General features: G+C 54.3%; 9 protein-coding genes across 9 annotated transcripts; 4 read left to right on the top strand and 5 right to left on the bottom strand.

Annotated features, from left to right (window-relative positions):
• Window positions 1-421: 421 nt before the first annotated feature.
• Window positions 422-1,084, bottom strand: CABS01_13900 (uncharacterized protein; the record flags this gene model as incomplete). Its single annotated transcript, XM_060547241.1, has 1 exon — window positions 422-1,084. One exon carries the CDS (start codon window positions 1,082-1,084, stop codon window positions 422-424), a length of 663 nt encoding a protein of 220 aa, XP_060394354.1.
• A 744-nt stretch (window positions 1,085-1,828) lies between these two features.
• Window positions 1,829-3,705, bottom strand: CABS01_13899 (homocitrate synthase; the record flags this gene model as incomplete). The annotated part of the gene is made up of 8 exons (XM_060547240.1): window positions 1,829-2,202; window positions 2,256-2,513; window positions 2,570-2,636; window positions 2,695-3,045; window positions 3,101-3,309; window positions 3,367-3,439; window positions 3,515-3,540; window positions 3,606-3,705. The coding sequence occupies 8 exons, from the start codon at window positions 3,703-3,705 to the stop codon at window positions 1,829-1,831; spliced, it is 1,458 nt and encodes a 485-aa protein (XP_060394353.1).
• Window positions 3,706-5,812: 2,107 nt separating this feature from the next.
• On the bottom strand, window positions 5,813-9,685 carry CABS01_13898 (uncharacterized protein; the record flags this gene model as incomplete). Its single annotated transcript, XM_060547239.1, has 7 exons — window positions 5,813-6,976; window positions 7,019-7,404; window positions 7,459-7,996; window positions 8,046-8,307; window positions 8,360-9,073; window positions 9,219-9,310; window positions 9,602-9,685. The coding sequence occupies 7 exons, from the start codon at window positions 9,683-9,685 to the stop codon at window positions 5,813-5,815; spliced, it is 3,240 nt and encodes a 1,079-aa protein (XP_060394352.1).
• Window positions 9,686-11,296: 1,611 nt separating this feature from the next.
• Window positions 11,297-11,834, top strand: CABS01_13897 (cyclin-dependent kinase regulatory subunit; the record flags this gene model as incomplete). The annotated part of the gene is made up of 3 exons (XM_060547238.1): window positions 11,297-11,400; window positions 11,478-11,622; window positions 11,688-11,834. 3 exons carry the CDS (start codon window positions 11,297-11,299, stop codon window positions 11,832-11,834), a joined length of 396 nt encoding a protein of 131 aa, XP_060394351.1.
• A 2,234-nt stretch (window positions 11,835-14,068) lies between these two features.
• CABS01_13896 (endoplasmic oxidoreductin-1) lies at window positions 14,069-15,950 on the top strand (the record flags this gene model as incomplete). The annotated part of the gene is made up of 2 exons (XM_060547237.1): window positions 14,069-15,774; window positions 15,842-15,950. The coding sequence occupies 2 exons, from the start codon at window positions 14,069-14,071 to the stop codon at window positions 15,948-15,950; spliced, it is 1,815 nt and encodes a 604-aa protein (XP_060394350.1).
• A 241-nt stretch (window positions 15,951-16,191) lies between these two features.
• CABS01_13895 (uncharacterized protein) lies at window positions 16,192-17,274 on the bottom strand (the record flags this gene model as incomplete). Its single annotated transcript, XM_060547236.1, has 2 exons — window positions 16,192-16,859; window positions 16,932-17,274. 2 exons carry the CDS (start codon window positions 17,272-17,274, stop codon window positions 16,192-16,194), a joined length of 1,011 nt encoding a protein of 336 aa, XP_060394349.1.
• Window positions 17,275-19,139: 1,865 nt separating this feature from the next.
• CABS01_13894 (uncharacterized protein) lies at window positions 19,140-19,799 on the top strand (the record flags this gene model as incomplete). The annotated part of the gene is made up of 1 exon (XM_060547235.1): window positions 19,140-19,799. A coding segment is annotated over one exon (660 nt), but the record flags the coding sequence as incomplete, so codon positions are not given.
• A 557-nt stretch (window positions 19,800-20,356) lies between these two features.
• Window positions 20,357-22,139, top strand: CABS01_13893 (uncharacterized protein; the record flags this gene model as incomplete). Its single annotated transcript, XM_060547234.1, has 3 exons — window positions 20,357-20,455; window positions 20,756-21,736; window positions 21,795-22,139. Coding segments are annotated over 3 exons (1,425 nt in total), but the record flags the coding sequence as incomplete, so codon positions are not given.
• A 684-nt stretch (window positions 22,140-22,823) lies between these two features.
• On the bottom strand, window positions 22,824-27,371 carry CABS01_13892 (CPSF A subunit region; the record flags this gene model as incomplete). The annotated part of the gene is made up of 5 exons (XM_060547233.1): window positions 22,824-23,311; window positions 23,375-24,620; window positions 24,678-24,851; window positions 24,904-25,220; window positions 25,277-27,371. 5 exons carry the CDS (start codon window positions 27,369-27,371, stop codon window positions 22,824-22,826), a joined length of 4,320 nt encoding a protein of 1,439 aa, XP_060394346.1.
• Window positions 27,372-27,904: the final 533 nt, after the last annotated feature.

Here is a 27,904-nt window from a genome sequence, read left to right as displayed (position 1 = left end):
CTGCAGAGAACAAGAACATCATGAATTCTGGTCGATGATCTAGCCATCCGACATTTAATCTACTATCATCGAAATAGCAGCCTGTAACTGCCACAGAGCCCGTTTGCTCTGACGTCCGCGCAGGACGGCGTGGCCTCTATCTTCTATCAATCAATGCTTTTTGGATATACCTTTGCGCCATATGATAACATAGTCACCCTGTTATTGACAAAATCGCCTTTCCACGGCCCCAGCCCTCCCATGAAGCCGCGAAGCCAGCGGTTGATGTCCATCGACGTCGGCGCCGCACAGCCTCTCGCTCTTCGGCGAAGTAGCCACGGCGACGGGGTCTCGTTTTCGGGTTGGTAATGCGCGGCGGAACATGTCCACGTTTGTCACCCCTTTTCGGTCCAGAAACCCATCCTCATCTCAGCCCACAACATCAACCAGACACCGCCTTCTTCGCCTTCTCCGCTTTCCTCGCTTCCCTCTTCGCCTCCTTTACCTTTCTCCGCGCCCTCTTCTCCTCCTTCAACACCTTCTTCGCTGCCCGATCAACCCTCCTCGCTTCCCTCGCCGTCTTCCTCGCCGCCTTAGCAGCCTTCCTCGCCCTCCTCTCCTCCTTTGTCTCTCCCTCTTTCCTCTTCCCGTTCACCTTTGTCGTCGTCGTCATGTTCGCAATACTCGTACTGAAACTCTGAGGCGCCACAGCCCCAGTGACCTCCCTCACCCTCTCCTCCACCTCCCCCTCCTGCTTCATCCTCTCCAACCCCTCAATCGTCCCCTCCAAGAACCCGCCCTTGACAAAACTCGCATACAGCATCCACTTGCCCCCCGACACTTTCTCAATCTGGTTCAGCCGGCCCGCCGTCACCGTCTGCGTCACCTGTCCCGGTTTCGATGTGTCCAGCCCCTGCAGCTGCTCGTCAAAGGCGTTCATCCACCACGTGTCGCTCGTAAAGTGCGCTTTCGTGCCCAGACCTTTGGTGTTGTCTTTGCGGTTCAGGAGGAGCGGCTTCGCGAGGCCGATGCGGTCGTCTGTCGCGTGGAGGGAGTGGCCGCTTCCGCGCCATCCCTGCGATTGGAGGAGGGCGCGCGCGTCCATTTTTCTTTTCCTTTTTCTCTTCTTTCTCTTGACGGTTGTGGGAGTTTGGAGGGGCTCTGTCTTTTGATCGTTTTCGATGGGAGGTTTCGATTCCGTTTTCTTAAATTCGTGACCGGATAGAGAGAAAAGTAGTTAGGACGGTATACGTCGGTAGGCTCGAAGGTGTCACGAGCGCATGGGGGACGTTTTCATGGCTGAGGATTTCATTAGATTTGTCTTCGTTGGGCGGCTGCAACTGGAGGGAGGGTTGCGACCAAGTACTCTGCCAAAAAGTGGTCGGTGAACTGGAATTTTTCTGTTCTGCCGCTCTTATCTTATCTTATCTTATCTTAGCCTCACGCCAGCCGCGGAACCCAGCCCCACCAACATCAATGGTCGACCCAGCCGACAGCTGAGCATTTCATATCATTGCCTCGATGATGGGAAGGGTGGAACTCTTTTCCTAAGGAGCAACTGATTCATGTTACAATTATCGATCCCTTGATATGACCGAGTACTGATCCACGTATCACGCCTTGGTGGCTCCCTCTAAAAATGTAGAAACTGTCGGTGGTCGACAGATCCAAAAACACTGGCGCTTGGGAGCTAAGCGATCCAATTGTGTAATACCGTTTCGACTTTGAACGTTTCTTCGTTGATGAGGTATCTGAACTAAACACTTTTGTAGCTCTCCCCTCTATGATCGTACAAGCAGATGCCCCATTTTTTGGTGTCCCATATGCATCCCGGAAATGTGAAAAAAATTTACGCCTTAATCTTCTTAGCCGCGGGCTCCGCGGCAGCCTCATCCAAAGCACGCTTCTCAGGCTCGCCAGCAAGCTCTCTCTCCGCCTTCTCGAACTTGGCCTGCTCCTCAGCGGTCAAGTTGGGCAACAGCGGCTTCTCCTCACCTTCCGTAATGTTCAAGTGGAAAGTACGGATGATGGAATCGGCATCGTCAATGGCAATCGGCCTGACGTCCGCCAGGGCCTTGATCTTCTGAGTGACAACCTTGACCTGAGCATCGGTCATGGTGAGACCAAGCTGCTCCACACGCGACTTGATGGCGTTCCAGCCAGTCAATCTTGATGCGAAGTGGACGTATCTGCTCATACCGAAATCGGCAGGGTTGATGATTTCTGCACATGAGTTAGCCATGTCCCCCGTTACGAAACAGTCCCAATGAACATACCGTATGTGCTAGGGTTGTTGAGAATGGCCTTGGCGTGGATACCGGCCTTGTGGGTGAAGGCACAGAAACCGGTGATGTAGTTGTTGAAGGGAATGTTGATCTCGACGGCCTCGGCAACGAGATCCTCAAGCTCCTTGAGCTTGTGCAGCTTGTACTTGGACTTGGTGTAGTCGGGGGCGGCGACGATCATGCGAGCCATCAGACCACCGAGAGGGGTGATACCGTTGCGCTCACCGATACCGATGACGGAGGTGTCGACTGGAAGCAAGATGTCAGTGTGTGAGAAGGACATGGCCGTCGAGCATTGAACTCACTGTGGGTGGCACCGGCCTCGAGCGCGCAGTAGGCGTTGGCAATGGCGCATCCCGTGTCGTTGTGGAACTGTTCAGATGTAAGCATTAGGTATGCGCCGTGCTCGCTCGGTCCAAAGATGACTTACGTGAGTCTCGATGTCGCAGCTGACAACACCTCTCAGGGTGCGGACAAGGTCGTAGACTTGTCTGGGGCTGGCGCAGCCAACGGTGTCGGCAATACCAACTCTGTGAACGCCAACCTTGTCGACGGCGCTGTAGACGGAAAGAAGGTCGACGAGGTCGGAACGGAAGGAGTCCTCGGAAGAGAAACGGATCTCGAGGCCCTTGGACTTGACGAACTGAATAACCTCGATGGCGGTGTTGATGATGTAGGTCATGTCCTTGCCGTGGGAGTGCTCGCGAAGGTATGAAGAGGTGCCAATGACGACATCGACACCGTCAACACCAGTCTCGACGGCGAGGCGAGCATCGTCCATCTGTGCAATGTTAGCCTTTGCATTGTTTAGGCGTGCGGATGCGGAGAGCTCTTACGTGGCAGCGGACGTGAGTCAGGATCTTGGACTTGAGGCCGAGCTTGCAGATGGCCTCACAATCCTTGCGGGACTGCTCAGAGGCAGCGGGCGAGGTAAGCTCAATGTAGTCGACACCAAAGTCGTCGAGGGCCTTGGCAATCTTGATCTTGGTCTCGGTGTCGAAGAAGGCGTTGGCGAACTGCTCGCCCTCTCTCAGGGTGGACTCGACTATACGTCACACGTCAGTGGGGGTCACTCAAAAGAAGCCCGTTCGGTAGAACACACTAATCTTGTATCGGTCAACGTTGCTGAGGAAGTCGCCGACCGGCTGGTACGGGTTGCTGTGCTTCTGCTTGGTCTATATCGTCGAGGTCAGAACAGTTCGTCACCGGAACCGCGAAAGCGGTTTTCGGAGGCGATTGATGGTTCTTACAGGAATGGCAGTGTAGCCGGGGTGGTCTAGACGCAACAAAGTCAGTCATCAATTGACGTCGGTGTAACGCGCAAGAAGCTGCGAAACTCACCAGCCTTGTTGGTGCCGTTGGCAGCACCATTGCCGTTCGCATGGCCATTGGTGCCATTTGCGTGGCCATTGGAGGCCGGGACATCAGGAGTAGGGCACATTTTGTATGTTCATGCACCGTATGTCGTATACTAAGGTGGATTGTTCGAGGGTGAATTGCTCAAAGCTCGGGATAATGGTGGGATTTATAGACGGAGGTTTGAGCAAGTTGAGTCACAGTTCAAAGACGGACTGGGAAGATGGACGGTAGGCCAAGAGTATATGTAAGGAAAAACTGGAAGTAAAAAAAAAAAAAGCATCGGGCGAGGCGAGGCGGTACGCAACAAGGTGTGGATTGGGCGGGATGGCCAGTGATGACCGAGGACGGCGTTCGCTGTTCCCAAGGTCAGCCAGTCAATGAGCGGAAAAAAAGAATTTTTTCCACTCTTTAGCCCCGCTCATGGCACATCCCCGACCGCGCTGCATCACTGTGCCATTGACTCTTAATCAACATTTTCCAAGGGCCGGTCGTTACGTCTGTCCTGTCTGTACCCCGCTAGATGCCACCTGAAGTGGGCTGCATTCGACCTCTCTCATTGGAGAAAGGCCTCTCCACACAGCTCGTAGGCCAATCAGCCCCCCGTTATCGGAAGATCGATCTCCCACTTGGAGGTCCACGCTAAACTTCACGCGGTAATTCCACATGCTGCAGCTTGCCTGGGTCCATGGTCCGTGTCCGTTTCTGTGCCATCCTCCCGCGGAGTCCTGCCACCCGCTGATGGATCATGGTCCTGCAGCAGTGATGGCCCTGCGTGAAAAGACACCGCCTTTCGTCCTCCTCGTCGGATCCTGCCCCCCAACATGATGTCTCTGCAGCCATTGTTGGCTGATTTGTGAGCGGCGAGAGGGGCCTGGCCTACCCATTGACAAGGTTCCTGAGAGCTGCAAGGTCAGCTACCTGGGCGGAGCGCCGACCTCTTGCCGCAATGCAAAGAGACTTGCGTTGTCGCAATGGTGCCGTCGGAAGTCATGACCTGACCGAACTGCCCTTGGAAGCTTCAATCAACTCTTCCCCCACGAATTTGAATGGCGCTAAGCATTCAAGACGACAACTGGGACGAAGTTTGACAGAGTTGGCCCGCCTGCGCGGTCCTCCTCGTGGGTTCACGAGCAGCACGCTCATGAGCCGAGCGTGCCTCGCGCCAACCAGCTACCATGTATTAAACATCAGACCAATTGCCGCCAGCCCGACCTATACTAGTGATGCAACTTGCCGTGCTTAATCCGGACCCCAGTGGGATATCTCTTCAGAAAACAACGATGATGTGAGGAGCTGTCTATCTTCATGCTCGTTGATCAAATCGAACAAGCAATGGAAAACGAGAGGATTGGCTGGGCACTCGAGGTCGTCGTCGAACCCTATGCACCGCGACGCCATAATATGGTTAGGTCGCTTTGTCGGATCCTCCGACGAGCCCCCCGTCCGCATTACCGACATACTCACAGACATCATCTGGCTGCCGGTTGCTGGGTGCTGGGGTAGACGCTGCTCCAGTTTTCCCACGAGGGTCCACCCTTCAATAACGGATCCCCAGACGACGTCATGCAAGTATGACTCCTAGAGTCCTTGCAATATTCCTACGGATTGGATAGGTATTGTAGGTATTTCAAATTATTTGATCTACTGTCTCCGCATCTGCTGCACTATACCTGCGAAAGAACAACAGTATTTACAGTGAGTCACTACGGGTTTGCAGCCACACCTTGACTAGATCTCATAAGCCGGAGAAACCTACCTGTCTGGTGTTTCCGTGATTATCCTCAACGTGAATCAATTCCTCATTGCGTCTCGTCTCAACGAGTCGAGATATATGAAGGCAACTCAGTGACAACGAAGAAACCAGTAGTTCATGCCTCGGTTTTACTGGATTTGGACATACAATTTGGTGTGTATATAAGTTCATTTCCTATCTAATGATAGCGATTTACTCTACAATGGAGGTTCCATGGCGATACTATGGCGGCTACAAAGCCATCCCAAGCCCAGAACCGAGAAAGAGTACCCAGACGGGTACGAGGCGCGAAAGCGCACAAGTCCATCCCAGAAAGTGAAGCCCACGAGAACCAGAAAACCCCTATCACCCCAGCAAGTGCTTAGATATCCACCAAGAACATGTCGCCGCTTGAGGCAGAATGGATGTGGCCCCGCAAGAAGGCATGGCTTGGCCATCAAACAGACCAGACGTACTCACCATCAGGGTCGCCCTCCAGCGCCGGTCTCTTCGGCTGAGGACCAGCGATTCTCTCGCGCTGCCTAATGGCCATCATCTCAGTGGTCGAGTAGTAGCCCATGTAACCGTAGTCCTCTCGGGTCACTGCCACGTACTTTCTTCCATAATGCTGGCTCTCAAGATCTTGCAGCGTCTGGGCCCCTTGCTTGATGACCTTGCCCACCTGGTTGCTGATGGCCGCGTTCTGAGCATCCTGACTAGGCATCTGAGTACCCTCCTGTTTGACTTTCATCTCGGAGCGCTGCTGAGAACGATGCGGGGACTGCTGGTACTGAAGATGCACTTGAGACTGGAAATGCTCTCGAGCCCGGCGGTCATTCTCCCGGGCAATCTGCTCCTGCTGAAGTTGCAGTCGCATGTTTTCGCCTGGCAGTCCGGAGTTGACAATGCGAAGTTGCTGCGGTAAATGACCATAGAATCCATCGGCAGCTTGCGCACCCGGGACCTGTTGTGTGGCGTGTGGAGGCTGGCTAAAGCCCGCGTTTGGCTGATTATTGTGACGAGTCTCTGCAGCATGAGCCTCTCTAGTCGGTGTTGACGCCATGTATGCCTGGGAGGCGGCTTGACCCAGGGGCTGAAGAGCTCTGGAAGACCGGGGCTGCCCCGAGTCACTCAGAAGGGGCAGATGCTCTGCCTCTTCATACATCAGCCTCTGTAAGCGGGAAAATACACGAGATCCATCCTGAGGCGAAGCAGCTGGATGATCGTTGTTTCCATGGTTAGGAGTCGTCGCCGGAGTTGTCACCGGAGCTATCGCTGCGGGCTGTTGAGCTGCAGGCACTTGCGGCGACACATCATCGTCTTCAGGCCAACTCGGGATGGGCGGATAGAAGGTGGTCAATCCTTCATTCGTGATGTACTCCCGAAACCCGAGTGGGTTCGCCGCGGAAGCAGCTGTCGCGTCCCTAAATTCAGCTTGATCCCAGACGTCTTGCAAGGTGATTGGAGGCAGTAGAGTAAGAGCGGAAATACCCTCATGCGCCTGACGGTTCTCAGAACGCACTTGGTCGATAGGCTGAACGTCCGCCTCGTTTCCGTGGATGTTTTGGACGCCCGAATAGTCGTCAGACGGAACAGCTTGACTAGTGGTATTGGAAAACTCCTAGTTCCGGGGCACGTTGGCAAGCAGTGTCATTGTCTCCACCTCGAAATCGGCTCCATTCGGCAGCTTTTGTCCCTTAGGCAGAGCAGCCGCGACGGAGACGTCGATTTCATTGACCATCCCAGCCTGGAGCTGAACGTCAAAGACTCTAGCGTTGACGGGGAGCACCTGACCCTGAATGGGATGAGATTGCTGTACAGTAGACCGGTTTACCTGCACCCACAATCGCCACTGACGTCCTTCCTTCTCAAGGAATAGCGGCAAAGTCGCAATGACCTGAAGTCTCAGCTGGGTGGCGGGGACATGAACAGTCACAGACTGCTTGCACTCTCTTTCGAGGGGTTTTAAGCTCATGTTGAAGCGACTTCCGTGAGTGATCATTGGATGAGCCTGGATAGTCAGATTGGTGATGAGTGCATCGGCAGCGCCTGGGAGCTTGATTAGTGATATAGTCATTTTCATCTCTCTCGCACTATACGTACTCTTGCCAGGCGCACGGAACTGCTGATCCCACAGAGGTTTCGGAGGCGGCTGTGGGATGGCATTCGCCTGCGGTTGAGGCTGCACAATTCCAATGGGTTGGAACGTCGCGCTGGATAGGTTTGCTGTCTGTCCCGCGGGCGGCGGGAAAGCGGAAGGCGTGCTGGGTTGACCGGGAGTCACTGCAGGCGAAGGTCGTGCTGCGTCCTCGCGCTTGATGTTGTTCGTGACAGAGGGGCTCGGGGATGCGACCGATGTGCTTCGGAGTCTGTCCATCGCAGCGGAAGCAGCTGGTAGTCCACTCTGGCGAGCGGTACCATTGCCAAGTGGCGCCTGATCACTGACGGCGGCTCCGGCTGCCTGGGGAACTGTGGGGGCCGGCGAGTCCGCGGAATCACTCTTGCCCCCAACATGGATAGTGATCTTCTTAGATGTGGACGGCTGCTCAGTGGCCGACTGCTGGACCTTAAGCTTGATCTTGGGCTGCGAAGGCTCTGAAACAGCTGCCTTGGCCTTCTTGATTTCAATAGCGAAGAATTCCTACACCCTTGTCAGAAGTTGATCTCGTAGTCGTTAAGGTGAGGCATACCTGAAGTTCTCGCGCCAGTTCATAGATTTCGCTTCCTTCTTCGTTGTAGTACTTGGCGTTATCCCACAGCAAGCTGGCTGCTTCTTCGAATGCCGCCCAGCTCTTCAAGTCGCTAATCCCGGTGGCCTCGTTGCGTCCATGAATGCCCTTCGTGGCCTTCTGAAGCTTTCTGAGGGACATGGGATCCTTGACGACTCTGTAATAGTCTTTCAAGGCTCGTGGAGGAAGGTTGATGAAGGGTTCAAAGTAGGCCTCGTCCTCGCTAGGCGGCGTGTTAGCATGATCCATAGCGATGAAGAGAAGGGTTCACTTACTCAGCTTCTTTCTTGCGAATCATTTCCTCCACAATCTTTTCTTGAGCTGCCTGGAAGTTGAGGCCCTTGTACGAGACGCCCTCGTAATCATAGTCAGGGCGACTAGGCGTGGCATTTCGAGCATGCGATTTGCGAGATGTCACGGCCCTGGACGATGACGATCTACCCGGTCCTCTGCGGCGGATAAGAATAGTCGGCTTGGAGTTCTGGCTTCCCTCGTCATCGTCCTCCTCGCCCTCCGCATCGTCATCTTCCTCTTCATCTCCGTCCTCTTCGTCTGCTTCAGCTTCTTCTCCCTCTTCCTCATCATCTTCCTCAGCATCTTCCTGTTCCTCAGGGGATTTTGCGGCACCCTGTGGCTTCTCAATGTCGTCGTCTTCGGCTTCGTCCACGCGGTGGGCGGGCAGAACGGTCGGGACCGCAGTATAGCCGCCTCTAGCATAAGCCGGGTTGGTCTTGGTCATGAAGTTGCTCAGAGCTTTGCGAACTCTCTCAGCGTCGTCAAACTGGGGAGTGCTCCTCGAGTAGTAGTCCTTCGCGTTGGACACCATGCGCTTGAAATAGCTCTCGAGTTCGGTGAGAGTCGAGAAATCGCCATTCTTGAGCTTTCTTTCGATTATCGAGAGCGAAATTGGCATCCTCGTTTTCTTGTAGTATTCGGCGTTGCCCTCTCTCGGCATCAGCTTCTCGAAATAGACTGCGACCTTGCGACCACTAGAAGAGTTGGAAGATTAGCACACGCCGCTGTGTCTGATTTGCAGATGACACCACTGCAATCAAAAGTCCAAGACACATCGAGTCGATGTGGAAATCGACTTGAGCTATGCCATAGCTAAGATGAGTAGGTAGGTAGACTCACTTCTTGTCTTGAGTCCGGCGGATCTGCTCGAGGAAGAATAGGCCATGTTCGGTGGTTGACTCGACCGTCTCCCCCTTGCTGAGGTCATACTTCTGCGAGGGAGGAAGAAATGTTAGCTATTTTGTTGAAGAACCGCAGTGTCTAGGAGTCCAGAGAAGAGAGTGCGCTGAGAGAGTCTAGAAAATTCGGGAAACGGCCGAAAATGGGCATGATGGAGGGAAGTGCAAGCCAAAGGGTGCCCAGGCCAATGTCACTTATTGCGGTACCAATGGATCGCAAGTCAGGTTCCTCGTGAAGCCCTGTGAAGGACGACACAAGCAGGAAAAGCTTCCGTCGACAGGTGAGGGGTGCATTTGGGGGTGTAAAGGACAATGGGAGCTCACCTCAGTCAGTCTCTGGCGTTTTGCAGCGCGTTCGTCAGCTTCATTCGCGCCATTGACGGCGGATGATCTCCGCTTGTTGTCCATCAAAAAGGTGAGGACAATGGTCGCGGACGCATGCGCTTTTTGCTGAGAAAGTAAGAAAGAGCTGTTTGCTGTATTGTGCCTGCAATGGGTGACAGCAGGTGGCAGCCTTTGTGTGGGTGAGGTGGTGGTGATGCTGCAATTGCGACTGGATTGCAGAGACGCGTCGGGTTGGAGATGGAGACGGAGCGGGTAAGGAAGGCAGGTTCGGGGCAAGGTTGTTGGCAGACAGGGCTGTAGACGGAACCTCGTAAGGTAAGGTACGTAGCGCAGACCGAAGTATGGAAGGTACCTAGGTAGGCAGGTCCCCGGAAGTGATGCAGCTCTCCCCACGTTTTTTTTTTCCTCGGGTTGAGATGGGGGTAGCTCGAGATCTGAGATACCAAAAAAGCCCAGGCACTCAAGTGGGATTATTTTTTTCTGGCGCGATGAGCTTTCGCGCGAAGGTGCAGGTGGCAGGTGGTGAGTAGGTAAGTCTTTCAAGGTTGGGGATGCTAGGGGGATTTCCTCTGGGAATTTTGGGACGGTGGTATTGACCTTTTGCGCTGGCCACTGAACAGCAGGAGCACCCAGAAGGAGAAGGTACGAGGACGAGGTATCTCTCTCGGCGACTTCCTGCCACCTTGTGCCTCAGGAACCCATTACAAGGTGCGTGGGTGCCTTTTTCTCAAGGCGGATTTCCAACTCTGGCCAAACTGAATTGACGGGCTGGTAGTAGTGCTGCCAGGTGGCAGGAATAGAACGGGTCCCGTCTACGCCGTTGAGAACTGCAAAAGGGTAAGGTAGGCTGCAAAAAGTTTCACCGATCATGGCATGGACTGTGCTCATTCTCAAATGGAAGTAGGTATCTGGTCAGTGGAGGGGAACTTTCAAAATTGCAGTGAAATCAGCTGAAGCTGGACTGCATGCACAGCAGCACAGCATCCCGAGTACAAAGTAGATTTAGATGTCTTCCAGGTTATTTAAGGCATGTAAGAATGCAGCACCACAGCACTTGAGTACTTCTTCCAGGCCAGGCCAAACCGGGCCTGGGGCGGAAGTTGCCGGCAAAAACGCCTCGGACCCTGGGGGCCAGCAGAAGATGGCAGCGCTGGGGTTCAAAGTACCTCAGTGAAATCCAATCCGACTTTTGTTTACTGCTCCGTATCTTTGCCCACTCTTTGAATAATAACCCCTCGATGCTGCGCGCGCCAGCCTCCCTCGAACATCATATTTCTGACCTCGAGCTCCCTCGTTACTTCCCATCTCCTCCTTCGAGTCAGTGGTGCAGCTGAACCGTTGTTTCAGTGCCAATTCCTGCCTACCCCGCCTGCATCGTTGTTTACCTTTTTTTTTTTCTCTCTTCCTCCCCTTCCTCTTCCCCTCCGACTTGGCTTGGTGTGTGTGGTCGCCTGACCTGCCGGAAGAACTGGATCTTTCGCGCCCTCAGACTCCTCTTCTGCGCCCGAGAGCATATCGCCAGTCTCCGACAGCTTCGCCCGTCGCTTGACCCCTTCGTCCCTCGCAAACGAGCTACCCCGCCGATCGCGTCCGCGGTTACGTGCCGAGACTCGACGCCACTCTCGATCCCACAGACGCACACCCCCATCACAAGACAGACGAACCGCTTCCGCCATGGATATCGACATGAGCCGTCGTAACAAGGTCCCGCGGGCTTTGTCCGACTCAGAGAGGGCCCGTTTGGACGAGTTCATCGACTCCATCCACTACTCTGCACGGTAGGTTATCGTACTGTTTCTCATCCTACCGCAATTCCATTGACCGTGGACTAACTTGCTTGTCTTTTCCCTTCTAGATACTCTGACAGCGAGTACGAGTACCGGCATGTGCAGCTGCCCAAAGCCATGCTCAAGGCCATCCCTAAAGATTACCACGACTCTTCCCACGGAACACTGAAGCTGCTCTGGGAAGAGGAATGGCGAGCGCTCGGCATCACCCAGGTATGCCTCGCGGCCCATGAGGCCCCTCTGCAACGCACAATAGAAGGCTAATGTTAGGAACATAGAGTTTGGGTTGGGAACACTACGAGGTCCACGAGCCTGAGCCGCACATTCTACTCTTCAAGTTGGTATACCCCTCAATCCGATCAGTTGTGCGTATTACTCACACCGATCAAAATAGGCGCCCACTCAACTACCAGCCTCCCCAGTGAGAACGGCATAGCGAGAAACGTCTCGTTACCCTGCAATCGCAGTACAAATTCCCGCTCCCCGCCCAGCAGACTTCTGCTTGGGCGATGCTCTCAACGACACGAATGACGGCCAATGATGATGGAACTTTTCTCTTAAGATATTCAGGAGAAGAGGTTGAGAGATAATGATACCTCGTCCTTGCAGACCACGGCACACGGTATAAAGACGGCGCATACCACTATGGTTGTTGCATTTTCTTTTAGGTGGTTTGAGTCATTGGGGATCTGTTGGTGTTGGGTTGTTTGCTGCATGTCTGGAAGTTGAGAAATGGTCTCGTCTGATGAGAGGTCTGTTGTCCTGCATCACGGCCATTGTCTATGCCACGCTGTCGCTGTTGTAGCGGACACTCGGTCTCGCCAATCGTTGAGACGAAGGTCATCATGGACGAGTGAATGCTTCGTCTGGAAAAAGAAGGGGTGTCGGTTGTGTAGATGGTCGCTGTCGGCTAGCACCTGCATAGCTGGACCAACGACAGTAATGAACAGAGCTCAGGAACCAGGAGATAGATACTTGAAGCTAATGCAGTGTTACAAGATGCAAATAGTCTTCAAAGAGCATGGTACCTGTGGGTGGTAATCTCACAGGCATGCACACAATATGAGCTTCGACCACCTGCATTGAGACATAACAAGATGTAGTGTAAGCGAGGCACGCGCATGGGCTTGGGTGAACAATCTACGGATCATAACTACGAAATGATGGCACCACTGCACTACGATGATTAGTCGACATTTCAGACCTTCTAGATCTTGAGCAGTGCTGCACGAGGCTTTCGGATTTACGAGTGCTACCGGTAGTGCAGCAGAGTGCTGTTGGACGTCACTTTGTCAATGCGGGAGTCCGAAGAACGGAAGCATTTTAGTGCTTTTCAGACATCTGAATGGGAGTGCTATCAGTCGGTCGACACGTGCAAAGTTGCAGGGAATGAGCGGAGGCCAGGCGTATGACAGAAGCTCCGTGGTCTGCAATCGGCAAGTCGGCGGGATGCACCAAGCCGGAACGAGCTGAATGGCGGCGGCGGCATCCGAGAGACGAGCTGGAACGGCGGCAACTTATTTTGGCGCCAGAGTGGTCCCAATTGGCTCCTACATCTGCTGATTTTCCACCCCAAAGAAGGACACCTTTCAACCATTCCATGGGGGCTGGAGGTACCCGACACCAGTGAATACCGGACCGCCCTCGCTTTCTGAAATTAGCGTTTGGTGCCCCGTAAGAGTTAAGACAGCATGCCGGCATTAGACACTTCGGAGTGAGGTTTAAGGTACGGGAAGCTGGAGTGCGAGGCCCAGACGTACCAGGATACTTTGATATTAGTAGCAGGTCCCAGTGGTCGCATTTCAGGATCAGCCAATCCTCGCCAGATAAAGTAACACGATAATTACCTCGAGGTACGGATACTTTGAGGGACCCCTCAGCTGCATATTAATCAGCTCGGGGGTGCCATTGCTACTTCCACGTTTGCCTTCCTGCCATATTCGTATACAGTTGAGGACAGATTCGCATGACTCTGTAGCCTGCCTGCCAGCGTCCTTTGACAGGAAGCGTCTAAAAAGGCCCGACAGTCCCGTTCTTCCAGAACATCCCACTTTACACTAACTCTGTCCTCTCTGCCCTGCTTACATCACCTTCCTTAATTCCTTCCTTTCAGTTGCTCCCGTCGAGCCAGGAGAAGAGAAACGCTCGAGGCCCCAGCTCATGACATTGATAGGGAGACAAAGACGACGCCACTTCTGCCACTTGCATCTCTGGTCTAAGACTTGAGACAAGAAACTGGATCGCCCCCCCCCCCGCCCCCCATTTTACCTTTCAATTAACCTCCAACGTCCTCGGCCGTTTCTCCGAAACGAACCTCACCGAACCTAACTTGACCCTGCTTAAGCGCTGCAGCATCTCCATCGCAGCCTACACAAGGCTCGGATCTGCGCTGCAGGAGCCCGGACACTCGCAACGTTTCAGCCGAACCTTTGGAAACTTGTCAACTTCACCAACGATCTCCGTTAGAGTTGCGCGAGCAATTCACAAGCTGGCAACCGCCTGTTCTTGCTTTGCAGCTGCATATTAAACCCTCCGATCAGCCACCCGTTCCGCGAAGCTGGGACCTTCGTTTTGATCACCATGAAGTCTGCCAGCAGATTATTCTTCCTCTCTGTGTTTGCACTCTGGGGTTCTCCAGTTCAATGCGAGAGCGCCCAAGATGATTGTGCGGTATGCCGCCGTTTATTTTCTCCTTCTCTTCCTCTCGAGGGCCTACGTCACCGCCGCAGTGTCTGAGTACCGAATTTCTCTCTCTAACTCGTCGTACCAGATCTCCCCAAAGGCCATTGTTTCCGACGCATGCGCCTCGTACTCTACCCTCGATAAATTAAACACCAAGGTCAAACCCCTGGTCGACGACCTGACGAGATCGACCGACTTCTTCTCACACTACCGACTGAACCTTTTCCACAAGAAGTGCCCTTTCTGGAACGATGAAAATGGCATGTGCGGCAACATTGCCTGCGCCGTAGAGACGCTCGACAATGAGGAGGACATTCCCGAAGTCTGGAGGGCGAGTGAGCTCGGAAAGCTGGAAGGACCGCTGGCGAAACACCCTCCTCGAAAAGTGCAACACGAGCGCCCCGAGCGGCCGCTACAAGGAAAACTAGGCCTGGAGGTCGGCGAGAGCTGTGTGGTGGAATACGACGACGAGTGCGACGAGCGAGACTACTGCGTCCCCGAAGACGAGAGCGCGAGCTCCAAGGGCGACTACGTAAGCCTCCTCCGCAACCCCGAACGATTCACTGGATACGCTGGCATGGGCGCCGCTCAAGTCTGGGACGCCATCTACCGCGAGAACTGCTTCCAGAAGAGTTCTTTCCCGCACTCGGCATCCCTAGGACAGTCGCAGATCCCCCACAAGGGCCCCGCGGCACAGGATTTCCGTCAGGTTCTCGAGGCTGTCGGGCGCCAGCAGGCCCTGGACCAGATGCGCGAGACGCAGCCTAATGCTCCGTTTGCAGCCCAGACTGGCCTAGAGGCCGGTGACGAGTGCTTGGAGAAGCGTGTCTTCTATCGTGTCATCTCTGGCATGCACGCGAGTATCAGCACCCACCTCTGCTGGGATTTCCTCAACCAGACCACCGGTGAATGGCAGCCCAACGTGGCATGCTACCGCGGCCGCCTGCACACCCATCCCGAGCGAATTAGCAACCTCTACTTCAACTACGCCCTCGTCACCCGCGCTGTCGCCAAGCTCGGTCCCTACCTCCAGGGTCGCGACTACACCTTCTGCTCGGGCGATATCGACCAGGATGCCGCGACGCGGTCCAAGGTCCTCGAGGTCACCGAAGGAGCGGCGAGCGTGCCTCAGATCTTTGACGAGAGCCTCATGTTTAAGAACGGTGAGGGTCCGTCGCTAAAGGAGGACTTCCGCAACCGCTTCCGTAATGTCAGCCGCGTCATGGACTGCGTTGGCTGCGATAAGTGCCGTCTTTGGGGCAAGCTGCAGACCAATGGCTACGGAACCGCGCTCAAGGTTCTGTTCGAGTTCGACAATGCCAGCGAGGATATTCCCGTCCTGAAGCGCACCGAGCTGGTGGCGTTGTTCAACACGTATGCCCGGATCAGCAGCTCCCTCGCGGCCATTAACAAATTCCGCGCGATGGTTGACTCCGAGGAGGCCCTCGCCGCTGCTGCGGCAGCCAAGGCGTCCAGCCCGATCCCCGACCGGGCCAAGAAGCCGCACAACGTGGTGACCTCACCGGACGCGGAGCCCAAGAAGGTCGATCCCGAGGACGAGTACGGCGAGGACGAGCCTCTCGAGGAAGACACCCTGGCGGACATGTTTGACGAAGAGTTTGGCCGCATCTACAAGGCCTTGAAGTTTGTTGTCCGCCGATGGGTTCAGGCTCCCAAGACTATGTAAGTTTTAAAACATCACCACAGAGTAAAAACGGCGGGGAACAGAAGACTGACAACCGGCAAACAGCTTCAATGTTGTTATTTTCGAGATACTGCGATTCTACCAGTACTTTGTCGGCCTGCCCCTCACGCCTAGAACTTGGCACTTTGAGCGGCCGGACGTAGACGAATTGTAGATGAGTTGTAGATTTGTCGGTTATTCCATTGTTTAGTTTTCGTTATTGAACATCTTACCATGGCATATCATTATACTTTGCATGGCCGGGCGCGGGCAAACGGCGTTTTGCTATTCTTATTTTCACGGAGCCAGAATGCTCCTTAGACTAGTATCGTGACCAGTTTGTACATACAAATCGATGCCAGCACCTCAAAATTCGGCTTCCGTTTCTTGGTATCATGCAAATGTCTATGAATGCTTTACTTGTACACGCCGTCCTCGGTGATACTGTTCCTTCTCTTCTTGGACGAGTTATTCAAAGGGATGTGGGTGACAACGTTGCCAATTTTGGCCTTGACACCCGAGACATCAATCTGCCACTTTCGAATACCACGGAACTGCGGCGTCTTCAGCAGGCCATAGGTGCGCAGACACTCGTCTTCTTCGGGGAGCCCAAACGCCCAGCCGATGCTCACGTGGAACGCGTCGTCGACCAGCTCCGTCGCGTGGGCTTGGTACAAGGGCGGATGGCCGAAACGGACGGCGACATCGTTACATTTGTTGAGAAGCGTACGGAGCTGCGGGTTGCTGCCGGTGGTGCTGGTGTCACCTTGCGAGGAGGCGGCTGGGCATGCTACGCGGAGTACGAGAAAGGCCCGGTCCGAGTCTGGCGATTTGAAGAAGCCCAGGCCACGGGGCGATAGACTGAACTCGCCGGTGGCGGAGGACAATGAAGACGTCAAGGCGGAGAGGAAGGCGTCCTTTTGAGCCGCGGTCAGGGACAGAGGCCGCGAGAGCGAGATGTGGAGTGGCAGAGGGGCGTTGAGGTCCGAAGTTAAGAGCGAGGTCAGCTCCCGCGTGCCAAGCAGAGGCGCGATTTCATCCAGCAGAGCAGTGAGGAGAGAATGCTGGTCCGCAGAGGGATGCCCTACACGCAGAGATTAGTTGTGATGATTTCAGGTGGGTGTGGCAATGGGAGAATGAAACAGTCGAGACTCACACTCGACGTATACGTGAGAAGGCCAGTTGCCGACAATATGGGGGATGGTCCTCTTTCGGCCCTGGTGCAGGGCTGGGTTGTCGGCAGTGGCATTTCGGACCGTAGAAGCGTACAGGTCGTGGAACTCGGCTGGGAGGGGCGGAAGCGTCAATGTGCCGCCAATTGTCTCCTTCGTAGTCGAGGAGGCCGGGGGGCTGTGCCGCGTTCCTTTTTGACCGCCGGCGCCGGCGCCAGATGCAGAGCCGGCTAGCACGGAGCCATCAGTACCCTCTTTGCGCCGCTTGGCCGGAGGTGACCCGGCCTCTGAAGCTGAGTCAGAAGACGAGTAGTCCACCAGAGCCATTACCGGGTGCCAGGGACCGACAAGAAGAAGGCCGGAGAGAAGATCCTTGTGATGCGTGTTTTTGCGTCAGTGACAAGGTAATCGAGCCAATAGGCATTGAGCAAGTCTTGATCCAACACCTCGTCGCCTGAAAGCGTCTAATGGTGATTGGGAAGGGTGGCAATACAGGACGAAGGCATTTGGTGCCCGTATGTGGAAGAGGGTGAAGCGGGCTGCCTGTGTTGAGAAGCACAACACGGCCGAAGCTTTGTTGCAAGATCTCGATCGAGGTGCGCCTAAGCACGCAACGCAGAGCAACGCAGAGCAACGCAGAGCAACGCCTTTGCACCCACTGGTGCCAGGCATCCAGGCTACAGAAAGGCTTTTCTTGCCTTACGACGTGTTCACGAATTTGGGAGGTTCCTCTAGCACATTATCTGGCAATACTTTGATCGCGAGTCTCTCTCTGCCATGAGTTCGGCATAAGGTTGCGCAAATGAGAGCCCCATTTCTCGATTTTTCTTTTGGCCTGTAAGGAAATGCCGATGACCGTAATTTTAAGCTCATTGCTCTTAGTTGCTGGCGGTGAAGGCCGTGCCCGGTTGGGCGACGTGTTCCCTCCAGGTATCGCGAGCAAGCATTGCCCTGACAAGAGGGGCGATGGGACGTGGACCGGACCCTTCCCGTATGCCCCCGTTGGGCGGCCTGAATATGCCGCGAGTCCCTTGCGTGTTGAATGCTTACAGAGTGGAAACATCGGAGGCGGATGGAGCGTACGTGGACGCTTCGGCCACGGAGGCTCCGTTGCATCACCGTCCCTTTGTTCATACTGGGTGCCGGTATCGGTCCCGTTTATGTCCAAATGTCCGCGCAGTCCGACTCTATTTTTGCGCAGCACTACCAAGACTAAGTCTGAATAGTTTTCATGATTTTGCGGCTGCCACATCAGCCCTGCGACATTAGCGGGATACCAGGAAGCTAAAGGGTACATAGTGTACTCCGTACAGAGTAGAAGCTAGGTGTATTGGTGGAAAGGTGAAGTGGGATGTTGCGGTTGCCGATCCCCTGGCTAGAGGACTTTTTTACTTTGCCAATGGCATGACGTAGGGCTCAGTAACCAATGCGGTGTCCGACTACTGTGCAGCAGACGTTGTTCAAGGGTCCGCGTGTCCCGTTATCGGGTGCCTGTGGCTGAGCTAAGTCAATTTAGCGGGCAAATGTTTCGTTTACTCTCGTGTCTTGCCCTACCTATTCGCGGTCCCTCGAGGATGCCGTTACAAGACCCTGCAGGGATCGTGACAGTCTGAGCGGAGCCGCTGAGGGGAAGAGGAGAAGATGGAACCGCACGTGAGATATGTCGGAGAGACTGGGGGATAGTACGTAGAAGTGGTTCGGCGCCGATCTCGTGATGCTGGAGGGAGCAAGGGACAATGCGAAGTTCTTGATCAGCGAACATGTCGAGGAGAAAGTGGCGATGGGTGCTGATATTCTTTCTTCAACCTGTTCAGGAAGGAAGGCAAGATAATGCAAGGTACGGCAGCAGGTATCGTACGAGGGAGAGCCTCCAATCAATTGGTACTATTATCCTGGACAGTGACTTCCCGTCCTTTGAGAAAATTGCCCAACACTGCAAATGGAAGGCACCCTCGGACAGTAAAGGTAAGGTAGGTACTCCGTAGCAGGTTCCCCGCCGTCTCGCGTACTTGCCCACACCATTCAGTCATGCGGTCTCGGTCCAGTCCCTTTCTGTCCCCTCCATCCCCTCCCCTCCTTCCCACCAGACATGAAAGTTCCCAAGTCCGGGTCCTTGTCACTGCAGCCACAAATCACAAAAAACACCACAAACGAGGTTGCTACCTTATGCAGTAAGGCATGTAGTGGGTGAACAGGTCACCAATGGAAAGCTCGGCTGCCCCAGTCAGCGCAGGTCCCATGATGGTCACTTCCCATGCTGGCATCTTCCCGGAAGTCCAAGCAACAAGCGCAGAATTCTCTGCGCTTGCTGCATTCGCACACTGAACACACTCACTTACTCACATTCACCTACCCTTACTTTACCTTGCTATGTACATCTTAAGGTACGAATGCTTGTAGTCTCACTCACATGCAGCCGACCTGCCTTACAAGGACGGGGTCTACAGGTCCAAGGTAAGAACGGGCCTAGACTGGCTGTACCTGTCGTCGGCATCTCGCCCACCCTCATGCTCATGACTCTATTGCCCCTCGCCTGGCAAGCACCTTACTTCTTTCCCACCAAACGAGACGACGGACAACGCTGGAAACTATCAAAAAGGCACCCGCGCCTACTTTGGTGCGACCTGGGATTCCACGTTCTCTCAACTCTCGTCTCTTGTCTGCATTGCATTGCTTCGCTTTGCATCTCGCATGCTTCTTTTTTGACACAACACCTCAACCGTCCCACTACCATCAGCATTCTCACCTTCGGTGTGTCGCATACACTGTCCACACCGAGATCACTTCATTGTCTTGGCAAAGGACGGACTCGCTTTCGGATCATTCGAAATAAACATCGCAATCTCCAGTAAACGAGCTGCCGACCTATTTCGAGGCGCCCGCTAGACCACTTGCTCATCTCTATCCCTACCTTGACTCCGTCTTCGCGACTTCGCCTGTGCACCGGGTAACCCGATTACCTGACCGTAAGGATACACACCCATTCACCGATATCGTCGCATCGACGTCAGTAGCCATGGACGGATCCGACAAGCAGTGGGTAAGTCAATGGCCTGGACAAACTCCAATTCACTTCCATCTACCCCAGCGCAGGGCGCACTATTACAACTGCCAGTTGCTGCTGTTGTCAATATGATCTTTCTGCTCATTTCCCGACTGCGCGCTACTGCCAACATCGTCATCGCCCACGGTTCTTTTTCTGCTCTCGCTTTTCTCCACATTTCCGATCCCGTCACCGTCGCATCTGCGGCCTTATCATTGCCCTTCTAGCCCGTCTCCCAACGTTCCAAATTCCGTCACTCCCGGGCACCCAAGCAAGTCTCGGCCCAACCAGTCAGCTTGTTCAAGTGTCGTCAGCCTTGGTCGAAGCCGATCGTCCCGTCTCGCCCATCCTTTCTATCCTGTCAGGGCACCCGACGGCCCCAGCTGCTTGCGCCCGAACTTGTTCTTCAAAGCCACCCTCTCCGTCCAAGCTACCCCTGCCAACTTAGATGTGCTGGTCGCTAAGGTACGGACGGGTCCCCTGCAATGCACGGCTCAAGCCACCCCGACCACGCTGCTTTGGAGTCCCTTCTTGCGTCACTGCCCATCCAATCTGCCGGATTTCCAAGAACAGCTCCGAACTCTGCCTCACATCATTCGTACTGCAGCTAAGCCCTTGACGACGTAAATAATACGGGTCCCTCCACACAAGCATGCGCGGCCTCTGGTTGCTCTTATACTTCCTATCTCCTCATGTTACTTGACCTTGACTCACATTTATTCTACCATTCCACATCCAACTCATCAAATAACTCAACTCTTGTAGGCTAAAGCATACTTGCTCGACCCTCTTACTGCTCCCGAACCAAGCCAAGAAACAGGTCCCGGAAGCTCTTTCATAAACCCCGATCCACTGCTTCGAACTTTCTCGCAGAAGAAGAAAGGCAAAGAACCAGTTCAGAATAGCGACAAGAGCCAGACCAGCCATAAAGCTCACAGTCGCACCTCATCGTATCCCACCCCGCCTGCATCCGCAAGCCCAACGCGATCCAGCTTTCATTCATCCAATCCATTTTCACCGACTTATCAGCGCGCTTCGGTGTCCCTGTCTAGAGGACCTGCTTCCCCAACATCACCGTCTTCACCAGGCCATCCCCTAGGCCGCAGTACCAGTGTTCGAAGCAACGGTCTCCGAAGCCCGTCTTCGCCAAGCAATCGCTTTCCACCAAGCACAAGTGTCACTCGAAGCATCAGCGCACGCACTCGCTCTATCGCTGAGGCAAACGGAACCCAAGCCGATTCTTCAGTTCAGCGCAGCAAGAGCGTGAACTCACACCAAGGCTCCAGCGGTCTCAGACGTTCCAGTTCCATCAACCAGAGATTCCCCGGCGATATGTCTCATCGACCTCTAGACATGATCAAGCGCGAGCAGCGCGCCGCGGACCGCGCGCCTCACCTTAGAACGCGCAAATATGGCCCCGTGACGGACACCATTGACTCGCTCGACAGTATCGGCGGCGTCTACCATCACGGCGGTCCCTATGATGCCACTTTGGCATCCCGCAACCGCAACAAGAAGTATGCGCCTGTTGAGGCTGTGAGGGAGTCCAACATGGAGGCCTTGAGGGCTACGCCTCGCGAATACATTCAGGATTCCCTGGACAAGCATGTGCCTTTGCAAGGTACCGGTCTTATTCCCGCCGGTGGCACTGACATGAGCGGCAATGTTATGAACTATGAGGAAGGAGCCGATCTCATGCGTGAGCCCAATAACCAAGGCGGCGCTTACAAGAGATGGGATGGAATCGTAAGTCGACACCGGCCCTGAAAATTTGCAACGTGAGTTTGAGACTAACGATAGACAGCAATATCATCCTGATGATTTGAAGGGAAAGGGAGAGCCTTCTTACACCTACGAGAGAGACCTTAAGGAGAAGAAGCGCATGCGTAAGGCTTCTCTCGGCAACAGCCCCGCAGAATACGAGATGCGCTCCGGCATCAACGCTCAGTCACGTAAGGACAACGGGGCAATGGTACGTCAGCGCAGTGTCAGCAATGCTGCAGACGGAAGACCCGGCCCCTCCGAGTTGCCTAAGGGACATTCCAACAGCGCCGACGTCCATCGCCACAACAGCACCGGCAAGCATTTCGGCGACAGCCTGAAGCGTCGTTTCGGCAGCATCCGTCGCAAGAACCACGCTGCGGCGTAGATGTCTTTCGCAAAGACGATTCGATTGTTTTCTACATGGCGTTAAGACTTAATGATTTAACAAACGCCGACTTTCACTAGCATTTCAGTTAGTGTCGCCTATTGCGGCACGTGTACGATTTAGAGGTTTCGTACCCGAACGAGGATGCCTCATGGCGGGAAAATTGCTAGAGTGAGACAGAGTGCGCAGTATGCATTTGACTGTCAATGAGCAAAGACGTTGATGGGGCCGAGTTGGCATCAACATTCTGCCAAACACCAAGAGCTTGCAAATGACATACCGCATCATCAAAAGAAGCGGAAATTTTCTTAGTTTAAGTAAATAGTATACCCATCAGTATGAACATTTTCTACATCTTCTACACCATGTGCGTCAATAATCGTCCCACATCCTAGTGTACTCGCTGTGATAACATTATTTCACAAAGTCTTTGTCGATCGCAAAAATGACGCCTTGGAATGGAGGATACTACACGAGCGCTACGCTTTGCTCTATCTCGGATGTTTGCTTAACCCTAGTAAGAGAACGCTGCCAGAAGACCAGAAAACCCATCAGCAGCTGGCTCCTTGTCTTGCTTTTCGTTCTCGACCCCCCATTCTGTTCTCTCAAACTTTCGCCTAAATTCCAAATTCTCGGCTCATTTTTAGATCTATCTAAAAGAATGGCTGAAAAGTTTCTGCTTCTTTAAAAGTAGGCCATGCCGCTCCATCCCAAGACACCTTCCAACTCGCCCCTGACCTCGAGGACGTCGCCGTAGCCGCCCTTGCCGGCGACTTCGAACCGGCGCCCGGCGCCGAGCTCGTTCCAGCGGGCGAGGAGCGCGCCGTCGACGATGCTGCGGCCCGCGCTGGTGTCGACGCCGGGGGTGCGCGCGTCGAGGGGCTGTAGGCGATGGGCTTTGGGGTTCGTCGCCGCGGCCTGGGGCACGGCGCCGGCGATGCTGTTGGCGAGGGACGTCAGGCGGCGGTAGGCTTGCTCCCCGAGGGGATTGAGGGAGGCGAGGGCGCCTGTCGGGGAGGCCAGGAGGAGCGTCGTGGGCGGGTTCTTGGAGGCATTGGCGGGTGATGGAGATGCTGAGGTTCGGGGGAGGGAGAGGGTTGCTGTTGGGTGGTTTGGTGCCGCAGAGAAGGAAGCACGGTTCAAGAGGAGATGACCCTGGAGTGATTTAGGATCTTTAAAAAGTATTAGTTTCTGAGATTGTGGACGGCTGGATAGTGCTCAAGAGTTGGACTTACGCTCTGGATCGAATTGCATCACGTGGATCACGCCATCCTTGTCGCAGACAACAATATGCAGCTCATCGCCGGCAACAACAAAGTCGGCCGTCGACACCTCGAACTTGCCCGCGCTCTTGCCAAAGAGCATCATCTTGTACGGCTCCTCGGCGTACCCAACGAACCAGACACCCTTGAAAGCGTCCGTCATGAGACAGTAACCAGTGCCGCGGACCTCGCGGACCGCCGTCACGTAGCAATTCATGTCCATGAAGGCGACAGGCAATAGCGTGCCGTCCTCCTTAAGACCGCGTACCATGCACTTCTGTCCCTGGGCGACGAGCATGAGTCCTTGGGAGCCCACCTCGCAGATAGCGGTGACGGCACCGCGGGGAATCTCCTCCTTAGCAACGAGCTTGAGCTTCTTGTTCGTCTCCGGGCGGCCAGGTTGCGGAACGACGGGAACGACATCGTAGACGAGGATACGGCCGCGGATGGGCAGGTCCTCGCCGCGGTTAATAGCGGTCCCGATGGTGATGAGCATACGGCGCTCCTTGGTCTCTTCGGAGACTTCTAAGTGAAGCGTCTTCATGCACATCGCTACCTCGTGCTGCTCGAGCTCTACCGTGTCGATGACGGACCAGGTGGTGGGACTCATGAGCTTGATGATGCCGCGTTCGGTCCGGGGGTATATAATTGTGGTTTCCTTAGCCCACTCCTTGTGGTAGTCGTCATCCTTCGGCAGCTCAAAGGCCTCAGAGACACTGCACGCAACGGCGTAGGTTTCCATTGGTGGATGATAGGCAATCAGGCCAACCGCATCTCCCACGGGAATTTTGCGCACAGAAACGCCCAGTTCGGCAAAGTTCGTGTCCGTGGGAAGCTGTGTGACTCGCGTTTGGCCCTCGGAATCAGCGTAAATGAAGCCGCGCTCGCAGCCTTCTGTATGGAATGAGCTCATGCCGCGCACACCAATACCCTGCAAGCCGACAACCTTCGGACTGCTCTTGGCGGATTTGATGATGAAGGACGGCGAGGCGCCAGGCAAGAAGACGGTGCTGTAACCGTTGATGTCACTGCAGGCCCGAAGTGGAACAAACCGCGGTTGCTCGTTGGCATCGTCATCGGCAACTTCGACAGGACTCTTAGCAAGAGAAGGATTGTTGACTTTGCGGAAATGAAGAGTTTTGGCCAGACCAACGGATTCGTCCTGTTTTGTGAGACGAATCGGTTCGTAAATAGTGAGATCGTCATTTGCATGACGAAGCTTTTGTTACAAAAGATTAGCGGAAGCTACCATCTCCTTCAATGCGAGAAGACTTACGATGAGGTGTGGTGAAGTTGCGGTAGCGTCCCCCAGGTCGGCCATCAAGATTTCAGTCAGCGTCTCTTGTACGGTGCCTCTTCGGACGGCATAGTCTGCAGAGAGGAATGGGGGGACGTAGGTCAAGCCAGCAGCAACGTAGACTGGCTTGGAAAGGTCAGGGAGAGCGTATATCTGTCAATAGGTTAGCAAAATGTGCCCCAGCCGGATGATGTTTGATACTCACATAGAGAGCCCCTGCCGCGCTCAGCAAGAACATGAAAATGTTGCGGTCTTCTGTCGTGGCCTCATTTTTTGTCTTTTGGCCAAAGAGGTCGTGGGTGTCTTTATACAGGCATCCGGCAAGCCACTTCGTAGAGAGAAATGTGTCGTCTTCTCTTTCCATCTCCTCCAACTCACAATTGCTGTCTATCTGAGCCACCATAATGCTCGAGTCGTCCCGGATGAGAAGAAGGTAAGGGTCAACGATGCTGGCGCTGATCACCCGTGGTTCAGCACCGGTATCCTCATCGAGCATCGGAAGGATTTGACTCAACCCGAGATCTGATTAACGTTTAGCGACGATGGCGAAACTTCAGACAGAGTGCAACACAACTTACCTCCATCGTAGCACCGTACTTCCGATTTGAGAACCTGAATGATCCTCAGATGTTTTCCCATAGTACCCGCCTCCACGGTGAAGCCAGCCGCGGGATCAAATTCGGTCCCTGACAACGCCTCAAAGCCTGCACCAGTAAGAGCATAAACATCTGACGTCTCGTATCCATCTAGATCGACTTTAGAAACAATCATGAACTTGTCGTATATAGATGAAGCGTCAAACTCGCTGCCAACTGCGGCATTGGCCCCCTTATCGCCTTGCAAGGATTTCGGAATGGGTTTCTGGACGCACATGGTCCAGAATCCTCTAGCCTCTGGAAACTCGAATTTGCCGATGACCTTCGGCTGGATGTTTTGATTCATGATAGCAACAGCGCCAGCGTTGCCCTTACCCACCGCACAGGCGAGCTGCAGGTCAGATACGACACCGATTGAGTTCTTCTCCTCCTCACTATCTGGGACGAACGCTTGCTTGCCTGACACCATATCCTTGATAGGCGCTATGCTCAGCAAGGAATCATGGATGCGGAAACTCAAGTCTCCTCCTTTAGAAACCCCATTGGCAGTCGCACCGTGTTGAATCGTTGTTGTCGTCGTTTCACCATACAGATCGTCGTCGTCGTCATCATCCATATCCTCATCGTCCAGGTCGTACTCGAATGAATCGTCGACCAACCGTGTTTTTTTGCGTGCATTCTGCGCCTGCTTTCGTGTCCATCCGAGAATAAGCGAGTCACTTCCCGTAGTACCTAGGAAGAAAACATTCTTGCTGAGCTTCGAGATGGAGGAAACACTGCATTGAACAACATTGCCGCCAACTTCGGCTGGGACGAGCTTAACGCTGACTCCTGAGACTGTGCGTCCATCGATCTTGAAAGTGATGATGGCCAGTCGTCCGTCGCTCAGGACCATGAGCAACTCCCCATTCTCTGCAGACATGAGTTCAATGTAGCAATTCTCGAGCCGCAAATCCAGATCAGACTGATCTGCAAGAGGAAAGTTTGTGGTTTCCTTGGTGAAGGCATTGACGGCCACACCGTTCGGCTTTCCAGACTGATCTATATGGATCAACTCGTTTGTGCCGACGAGTAGAGCGCCACCGACGGGACCTGGCAGGGCGATGACTTTGAAGAGATCCTGGGGTAGGTTGTTGACGGAGAGAATCGCGGTCGAGGCCCTCTGCTGCAAGTCGAGCGTGAAGACCTTGTAAGAGAAGTGGTCCTTGCGAGGTAAGGTGTGGGAGCGGCGCTGTGTCGAGGATATGATGCCAAAGGTGGGCTCTCTGTACTCATGCAAGAAGGCGAGGTGCACAGGATGAAGGAGACTGGGATCAAGCTGCGGTAGAGGGAGGACGTATGATGTTGAGTATGGTACATCTGCTATGTTGCTAGTTCCATTTGTGGCCGCTGCAGCTGACGGCTCTTTTGCCGGCCGAGGTCCATCCACATCTTCATCCCAGTCATCCATATCTATGTCCTCATCGACTTGCTTGAAGGGTAGAAAGGCGATGTATCTGGGGCCAAACCTGAGGGCGGCGCATCGCGAACCTGGATCGGCAGCAAGATATGTGCGGTAATTGTTCAATGGACCATCGAATGGCGAGCCCTCTAGTTCTTCTTTCTCGTAGTAGTGAATGGAGATATCCTCGAGTGCGTGTTTCTCGGGATCCCACTGGACCAAGCTCAGCCTGGCAACTCTTGTAGCAATCAAGAGAGCTTCACCCCCTGACTTGGAGTGTTGCAATTTTATTCTTGCCAGTCCCGTCACAATGCCAAATATTGGGAATTCGGCGACAAGCACGAGCTTGGTGTTGTTTGATCGGTCGGCGCGAACCAGCATGCCGTCGCCGCCCAGGAAGGAGGACTCGAGGCCGTCATCGTCGTTCAATCGGCGGTCGTAAGGCTCTTCGGCTCTGGAAGCCTGCTGCTCTCGGGTCTGTGATGCGTCGACTTCGGAAGAAATGGTCTTTGTCGAGAAGATCTGTAGTAAAGAGCCCCTTGCGACGACCAGATTGTTGCTTTGCGCCGAGATGAAGGGCAAGCTGAGACTGTACTGCACACCAGTGGGTGGCGTGAGCTCTGTATAGCACTGCATCTTGACAGTCTCAGTCAATTGCCTCTGGTATCCTTACTGTCATTAGTGTATAGCGGCGGTGTATAGGATCGTGGACTTGCAGAAGCGCAAGGCTGGAGGTTGTCTGTCGCAAATCGATCGAACAATAAGATAGCTCCCGTCCTTCCAAGAGCTCTGGTCGCGCAAAAGCCCATGAGAGCGTGTCACTCATTCTGATTGGTGAGATTTGGGCAGGCGGATCAAAGAAAGAGCCGAAGCTCCGGGGCGTCCAAAGTTGCTTGTGCAGGTGCTGCCGTACAGAGGCCCACAGCGATCTAGACCTCAGCACTTACTACGTACAGCACTCAGCAGCTCCCCGTGCCCCCTATCAGCATTGTGACGCTCAGGTGCAGCACACTAAGGCAGGCAAGCTACCTTCCTGCCTACCTTAGAGATTGACTGGCAGCTGGGGCCTCGCTAAACCTGTCGCCACGGCAGGAGCTAGCAGCTCAGGCAACTCTGCTGCCCGTGTTACGTCACCCGGCGCAACCTCTACTGAGGCATGCTAAGCTAGA

Source organism: Colletotrichum abscissum, assembly GCF_030869225.1.
Source record: "Colletotrichum abscissum strain IMI 504890 chromosome Unknown Scaffold_49.1, whole genome shotgun sequence".
Taxonomy (NCBI): domain Eukaryota; kingdom Fungi; phylum Ascomycota; class Sordariomycetes; order Glomerellales; family Glomerellaceae; genus Colletotrichum; species Colletotrichum abscissum.
Note: the sequence above shows the minus strand (reverse complement) of the source record. Positions and strands in the feature narration are given on the sequence as shown.